General features: G+C 43.7%; 1 protein-coding gene across 1 annotated transcript; it reads left to right on the top strand.

Moving 5' to 3' along the window:
- Positions 1 to 2,890: 2,890 nt before the first annotated feature.
- On the top strand, positions 2,891 to 7,844 carry krt5 (keratin 5). Its single transcript, XM_036590728.1, has 9 exons — positions 2,891 to 3,607; positions 5,264 to 5,472; positions 5,552 to 5,612; positions 5,715 to 5,810; positions 5,920 to 6,084; positions 6,186 to 6,311; positions 6,414 to 6,634; positions 6,719 to 6,783; positions 6,879 to 7,844. The coding sequence occupies exons 1-9, from the start codon at positions 2,906 to 2,908 to the stop codon at positions 7,121 to 7,123; spliced, it is 1,890 nt and encodes a 629-aa protein (XP_036446621.1). The 5' UTR covers positions 2,891 to 2,905; the 3' UTR covers positions 7,124 to 7,844.
- The last annotated feature ends 698 nt before the right edge of the window (positions 7,845 to 8,542 follow it).

Genomic DNA, 8,542 nt, shown 5'->3' on the forward strand with positions numbered 1-8,542 from the left:
GTATTGTACAACTTTGGCAGACACTCTTATCCAGAGCAGCGTACAACTTGATCATTTTACACAGGTATGCGAAGGTAGTGTTAGGACTCGATACCACACACCCCTTCTTTGTGCAAGTGGATTACATCTAAATGTCCTTAGAAGTAAAAATGAAGAACTTAACGGTGGTTTCAACTGCAAATTAACCCTTAAATGGCCGAGGCCACCAGCAGGCCCAAGGTTTTATTACACACTTCCCTAAGAACAGCTCAACCAGTTTGCACTGAAGTCACTGTGGTTACTGAATAATAAGGCTTAGCATGTAATAAATCTGGGAATTACAGGTGCTAACTAAATAAAAGGTGGCCTCTGACTTTTGCAGTAGAAGATGCTGAATGCTGGAATATTGTTGCTGTCTGAACATTTTGTAACTCCCTTTATTTCCAATCCAAAACATCAGCTGGTCTGTACATTGTGTCGGCTAGTCATGATGAATGGACCAACAGAAATGCAGAATGTTGCTTGAAAATGAAATGAAAATGAAGAATGTTGCTTCTCTTGTAAAGTTATTAGTCTGGAGAAACAAGGTTTTATTCCAACACCGACAATGTAAATCCAGGAATGAGCTACACAGAGAGCTCATTTCAAAGCTTAGTGGCCATAAAAAATATCAGATGGGTTTTGGACGATACTCAAGGTTTCAATATCAGTATCAGAATCAGAAAAAAAGATCTTTGATCTCTGAATGGAAATTCAATGCATCTGTTTCTCGGTTTATGCTGTATTCATACTACCAATATTACCAATTCAATAATCTGAAATATAACCCAGTGATTAAACATGCTTTGTTTTTTTCCCCAAATGGTGTAGCACAGCATTATTGTGCTTAGGCTTGACTCAAAGTCGTTGTCATTATTAATATTACATTCTTTAATGAACTAGCAGTTTTCTTTTAGCAAAGGATTAAGCTCTCTGCTCTGAAGCATCGTCCTGTTTGACTGCTTGAATCTTGGTTCAGACTCTCCGCCACCACCACCACGCCCTACTGCAGTGTTCCACCGTCACTGTTGTACTTTCTATGAAAATGTCCTGCACAACAAGTTTCTCTTCACTGTGTCGACCCACATGGCTTTGTGATTATGTTAAACTCAGTTCTCTTTTAAAGGACGACACTTAAGTGCAAAAAATAGGCCAAGCCCAAAATACCAGTGGTTTTCCTAATGGTTTTGGCCCAGTGAGACTCAAGATTTAAACTCTACGGTGAATATTTGGTCTCACATTCTTGAGCCATCAGTGCTGAGTGGAATTACACTGACTCTTCTTTCTCTCTGCAAATTTACTCACAAGACTGTTACATTAAAAGAAATCAAAGTGGAAAATCTCTCCAATAACAAGTTACTTTATCTATTTGCTTAATTCTTGCTGTTTTACTGACTAATATTTGTTGTTAAGACTATTAAAAGTTAAATGTTTTGTCATTTTGGGTTTAGCCCATTTTTTTTGCATGGAAATATATGTATAATACATGAACAATCAACACTGAAAAACATGGTGCTTTGAACTGACTTGATTCAAATATCTGCAGCAGTTCCACATGACTGCAATTACAGCCAAAACAAAGCAAATAAAGTACAATGATTGTGTTGATGTAATACAATCAGAGCTAACCTCTTTAACTCCAAGCATTATTATTATTATTATTATTACTACTATTATTATTATTAGCATTATAAATTGAAATGTGGGCTCGCATTTGAGCTCTGAGGTCTGGATTCCCACTGATATTACTTTTAGGAGTTTTTACTGTTTAATTTCAATACAATTTGAATAAACTTTATATTTGTGCTTCATTTTATGTTACAATTTCAAATGAGTTGGCCATAACGCTACTCATTGACCTTAAAGGTAGAACCAGAGAACAACAGACACAGAAGAACAGGCCGGTACATGTTGTTGGATAATGCCATCTATGGACTTGTACAGTAACAGCATGCTGTTCAGTGCACGCCTATGATCCGTTACATGACCTAGACTGTGCTTGCATTAAATTCTGGTTTTTCTAGAAGAGAAAGTGTGTTCAGTCAAACACTGGCTGTTTTGCACCTTCCTCTTGAATGTTTACAGTAGTTAGGTTAACCAGGGATGCTGGGACAGACGGAAAGGTCGGTTATTTTATGGCCATTTTACAGCAGCAGGTGGTTAAAGGTGGTGGCAGGTTTGGTCAGGTCTGTATTTTTCTGCCAGCCAGCAGATTCAGGTTTTAAAATGTGCCACAACTCCTGCATATGCTCTGGCTATTAACAGTGGCATCATGTACCTTGAAATGCCAGCCTCGACTTCAAGCTTCTTTGCAGACGCCTGCGTTCAGCCACCACATAAGGCTGTAAATAGCCTGGTGCTCAGTAGAAGGGAGGGAATTTCTCAGCTGAGAGAACAGAGGCCTATTTGTCTTACTGGACACAGAAGCCAGTGAATGACAACAGCTTCTATGCTGGGAGATCAGGATGCGTGCAGTGCGACTGCGTCAAAGCCATTCATCAAATATTACCCTATTCAAAATGCCTGCTTCCAGCCTGTTGCCCAAAGTGAACAGCGAGCTCAGCATGTCTCAGCCTCATGAAATATACATGTCAATGCACCTCACACTGTATACCTTAACAGTTGTGAAACTGATACCGAGTGTATCGATTGCAGGGGAATGTGGGCTACTCTTGCACAGAAACTAGCTGCGAATTTTGCACTGGAAGAGAGTCTCATTTGCATGAGAATTTGATTGACCTTCTCCTTCCCTCTGACTTTCTCTGGTGTGCAGCAGGCTTGTATTGAAGCCATCTCCACTTACAGAACTTCTCTTACCCTACCTGTCCGACATGAAGGGCGGTGCCTGCTCAGGTGAGGTGTAGGGGGAGGACGCGCCTGAGGCTGAATGAGGGAGGGCCGGGCGACTCCCTCCCTCTTTTTCGAGGTCTTTAAAAGCCGTCCTGCTCCACAGAGAAGGCACTCAGAGGGATTTCAGTCTCCTCTTAGTGAGCTCTCCTGCTCCAGTCCTCTCTGCTCTCTCTCTGTCCGCGCCCTCCCCTCGAAGACAACCATGAGTGTCCGCACCATCAGCATCAGTGGTAGCAAAAGTGGCCTGGGAGGTGGTGGCGGTGGCGGCAGCATCAGACAGAACTTCTCAAGCCGCTCAGCCTTCGCTGTGCCCTCGGGCTCAAGGATCAGCTCTGGTAGTGTCCGCCGCTCTGGCTTTGGCTTTGGTGGTGCCGGCGGGGGTGGCTCTTTCAGCTACAGCCTGAGCAGCATGGGCGGAAGCATTGGAGGAGGCTCGGCTCTGGGAGCAGGCGCTGGTGGAGGTTTGGCTCTAGGTCTTAGTGGAGGTGGAGGCTTTGGCAGCGGAGGTTTTGGAGGTGGCTTTGGAGCTGGAGGCTTTGGCAGTGGAGGTGGGTTTGGCAGTGGCGCTGGGTTTGGTGGTGCTGGTTTTGTGCCACCCCCCATCACAGCTGTTACTGTCAACTCCAGCCTCCTTCAGCCTCTCAATCTCGAGATCGACCCCAACATCCAGGTTGTCCGCACACAAGAGAAAGAGCAGATTAAGACTCTCAACAACCGCTTCGCTTCCTTCATCGACAAGGTGGGTTTTCCTCTCCTGCCTTGCAGGATAGATAGTTCATTAATGTATTTGTAACTTTATTAACACATGCAAAAATGTCTATTCTATTGAAATATATTTGAATGTTTATAATGCAACGGTGTCCAGTTCAAGTCCTGGATGAGTCCAACACAGCTTGGTGATTTCCCTGCTCAAACACACGTACTAAACCTGGTAACTGTATGATGACTTGAAGGCAGGTGTGTTTGAGCAGGGAAATCAGTAAACTGTGCTACACTAAGGCCTCCAAGGCCAGAGCTGGACGCCCCTGCTATAGGGCCTTGGGCTTGTTCATTCACACATTTCCAAACGACTGTCAGAGCTTTCACCTGAGGAGGGCCAATGGTCATTAAATATTTCACAGCCATTAGCCTGCATGCAGAAATCCTGGTGATGGTGCATTTAAATACTCTTAGGTTTTAAAAACAAATCAAGCCTTCATTGGCACAGTGCACCACTATATTATTTAGCCTTGCAGGGTCAAAGTGCATAGATGTCTTGCTGATGAAGGCCTAAACACCGCTTGAGTGGTTTTCTTTGACAGCAACAGTCCATAGTGGGGTTTGAGTTTGGAAACCTTAGCCTAGGCAGATCCAATGACAGCGAGTCATTTCTTTCCAAATAAGGGCATGGATCAAGTTAGCCATCTATTCCCATGGCAGCTCTATGTGTTTGCAAGGGTGCAGTATAGCAGGTAAAGAGATGTAATGATGGTGAAACTCTCTAAAATGTTGAAAGTTTCTCTGAGAGGGAGGGGCACAGGCGCATATGGGTCATGCAGCTAACAAACAATTGTGCATGATCAATACTAGGGTGTTGTTTCCTCTTGGGAGAATTAGACTTCCAACCACACCCTATCTATTAAATGCTTTGTCAGCTTTTCACGATTTGGTGCTGCATCCTTTTCATCCCTTTCAACAGTCCTGGCAAGATCAATTTTCATACAATTGCATTCAATGCAACAGACGGGCAAAGCTTTGTTTATAGAAGGATAAAAGCCACTTAAGAAGAAACATGCATTATTCCAACTTCGCAGAGTTCAAAGATTCAGTTTCTGCAGTTATGCACACCCAGTACCACTGAAATTGCATAGCAGGAATCAATCTGGGAGTGACTCCATCCCTGTGCCCAGGGGGCAAGGAGTGTCTCATCAGGCCTGTTCAGGCCTGCCAACAAGGCTGCCAATATTCTTTGAGGGGTTTTGCCAAACTAATTTGATGGCAAAGAATGTGCTGGGAGCCCACACCAAAGCATAGACATAGCTGGAACATGTTGCAGAGGCATATGAGGGCAGTGTTTCATGACCTCAGAAGGGGAGTGTGCTAATAAGACTTTTAGTACACCTTCCAGTGGACTGCCTCTGCCTCTGGGCAACAATTACTCTTCACTTCCAGCAAGACCCAACAGACAGATGGCACTAATGCTAATAAATCTCCCAGATGATGGATTGATTATAGTTATTTTAAAGCAAGTATCAACATGTACTGGGAATACACCTTGATATTTATCTCACATCTTAATAAAGGTGTGACTCCTCCTTTTATAGAGAGGAACTGATTTTAAGAACTCATTTGGCTACACTTCCTAAAGGATTTCATTCATTTTTAACATGATTCTACCTGTTTATCCCTCCTGTAGGTACGTTTCCTGGAGCAACAGAACAAGATGCTCGAGACCAAATGGAGCCTCCTTCAGGAACAGACCACCACCCGTTCCAACATCGACGCCATGTTCGAGGCCTACATTGCCAACCTGCGCAGACAGCTGGATGGTCTTGGAAATGAGAAGATCAAGCTGGAGGGAGAGCTGAAGAACATGCAGGGTCTGGTGGAGGACTTCAAGAACAAGTGAGTCACTTATTATGTCACTTTCCACAACTTGCATCACTCCATGAGCCACACTTTTAAAATGTTTATGAATTTGCAGATATGAGGATGAAATCAACAAGCGCGCCGCTGTGGAGAATGAATTCGTCCTGCTGAAGAAGGTAAGAGCTTTGACTCTCTTCTCTCCAAACAGTGTGTTTCTCATACATCTTAGAATATCTGTAGAGTTGTTCACATGTTAAACCATAATAATCTTCCTACAGGATGTCGATGGGGCCTACATGGGCAAGATTGAGCTTGAGGCTAAAGTTGACGCCCTTCAGGATGAGATCAACTTCCTCAGGGCCATCTATGAGGAGGTGGGAACCTAATCCAATTACATTTTCTCTGTGATGTGGTTTCTTTTATCAGGGCGAAGTTGCATGTCATACAGAGCTTCATACTGTTTTACTGTGCCTTACTTTTCAGGAGCTGCGTGAACTCCAGGGACAAATCAAGGACACATCAGTCATTGTGGAGATGGACAACAGCCGCAACCTGGACATGGACTCCATTGTGGCAGAGGTCCGCGCTCAATATGAGGACATTGCCAACCGCAGCCGTGCTGAGGCCGAGTCATGGTACAAGCAGAAGGTAAAAACCAGCCCTTTTTGACGTTGGGAAAAATAGCATGTACATTTGTTAAGAACCACTGACTTACAAGGGATTGTATTTGTCTTCATCCTGTTTACCAGTTTGAGGAGATGCAGACATCTGCTGGCCAATATGGAGACGACCTTCGCAACACCAAGGCTGAGATTGCAGAGCTCAACCGCATGATCAGCCGACTGCAGAATGAAATTGAGGCTGTCAAGGGACAGGTGAGCAGTTATGCTAGTTTTCCAACATACATGTCAGTGAATGAGATCGCAGTCGGGTGCAGAAACTTCAGATTGAGTTTTCTGTGTCTTTCATTTTCCTAGCGAGCCAACCTGGAGGCTCAGATTGCAGAGGCAGAGGAGCGAGGAGAGCTGGCAGTGAAGGATGCCAAACTCCGCATTAGGGAACTGGAGGAGGCCCTGCAGAGAGCCAAGCAGGACATGGCACGGCAAGTGCGCGAGTACCAGGAGCTCATGAACGTCAAACTGGCCCTGGATATTGAGATCGCCACCTACAGGAAACTCCTGGAAGGAGAGGAGACCAGGTCAGTCTATTTTCAACAAAAAGCTTATTTGTAGGTTAATTTTTGGCTCTTAACTGAACCTTAACCGTGTGAATCCATCCACAGGATCGCCTCTGGTGGTGGAAGCGCAACCATCCACATTCAGGAGAGCTCCAGTGGTGGTGGTGGTGGTAAGTTATATATGCATTATTACTCTTCTTTGTTTAATGACCAAACAGATTGAAAGCACAGACGACTAAATATATTTTTCTATGTTGTTTTGCAGGTTCTGGATTCGGTGGTGGTTTCGGCTATGGTGGTGGAGCTGGTGGTGGAGCTGGTGGAGCTGGATTTGGCCTGGGTGGTGGATCTGGCTTTGGCCTGGGTGGTGGATCTGGCTTTGGCGTGGGTGGTGGCACTATTGGAGGCTATGGCGGCGGCTATGGCGGCGGCTCCGGCCTCAGCGTGGGTGGAGGTGGAAGTGGAATCTCCATCTCCCGTTCCTCCACAGTATCACAACGTCGCTTCTAAACACACAAAGTCCTTCCAAACCCCCTCACCCAACTCTCAGCTCCATCCTCTACTGAATAACTTCCATTCAGAAACTGCCCAAACGCATCTCAGCATCTAAGAATTTCTCAGCCTCCCTTCTCTTCTTCATCTTTGCACCACACTGAATGTATTCCTAGAGTATCTGCTGACGTGTATCAAATATGTTTACATGTGTTCAGCACAGAGCAGAGCTACTCAACACACCATGAGCTCAGTGGATGCTCTAGGTCTACAGAGTGTATGATCAGGTGTTCTCTTAGGCTTCTGCTCTTTGTTCTATGAAATGCTTCTCCAACAACTAAAGAAAGAGACATAGCAAGGAGCTCACCTTCTTTCACTGCCCGCCTGACCAATGTCTGTTGCTCAGTGTTAGGAAAACTCAAAAAATGAAGCAAATTGTTTGAACCATGGTCACTCCGCTCAGCACTGCCAACAGTTTGCTGCATTTTTTGAAACGCACTCACGGTGTAACAAAAGCTCAGCAATGTTCTTGAGGATAGAGCAGCTGTATGATCAGCTCCTGAGTTCTCCAGCTTTGCTTCCCGGATGTGAAGGACTAAGCGGAGACCTTTGGAACAGCTGTTGCCACAGTGTGCTGTACTCTCTATGTCTCAAAGGCCGAATGGCGCAAAACGATTTGTGAAATGTAATTGACCATGCCACCGCAAAACCTAAATAAAAGTGGATTCTGTACACTTAATCTTCCGACTGTTGTCATTTCTCATTGTTTCATGCTCAAAATTAACTCCACAGGGAATAAACCTAAATATGCCACTGTTCTGCAAAGTGCACAATTTCTATTTATTTGCTAAGTTTTACATACTAAAAAAAGGAAACCATAAAAAATAAAAGATGACTTTTGCACAGGTCACATTTAATGTTTCATTATCTTTTTCCGATCTGTTAAATTCTGCAAATAAACAGTATTTGTGTATTAAAATGTGCAGGAGTGTGTTCTCTGTAGAGTATGTGTTACTTATTTTCACTTAGAAAATCAATAATACATGTCATTTGACCTGGGATGCCCAAACTTTTGCATACAACTGTGTATATGCTCATTCTCAGGCTTAATTACACTCTTACAGTTCATGATAATAACCCCTTGAACTCTAAATGAGCTGCATTTCAATACCTCATCGTCATAACCCTATAACTTACATACTATTTTCATAGTACATACTGAATAATTCACAGTATTTACAGCACAATTAGTCTTAAAAATAATAAAAATTAATAATAAGCCTGCAGTTTAACCCTTTCAATTGCCAGGATCTGTCAGTGTGGTCCAAACTTTTGAAGTCCAAAGTAGTCTGTGTAGTTACTGAATAATAAGCAAACAGCAAACAGAAAAGACAGAATAAATAAGCTGTTCACCGCAAAGCAGCTGAAAGACAAATA

Source organism: Colossoma macropomum, unplaced genomic scaffold, assembly GCF_904425465.1.
Source record: "Colossoma macropomum unplaced genomic scaffold, Colossoma_macropomum, whole genome shotgun sequence".
Taxonomy (NCBI): domain Eukaryota; kingdom Metazoa; phylum Chordata; class Actinopteri; order Characiformes; family Serrasalmidae; genus Colossoma; species Colossoma macropomum.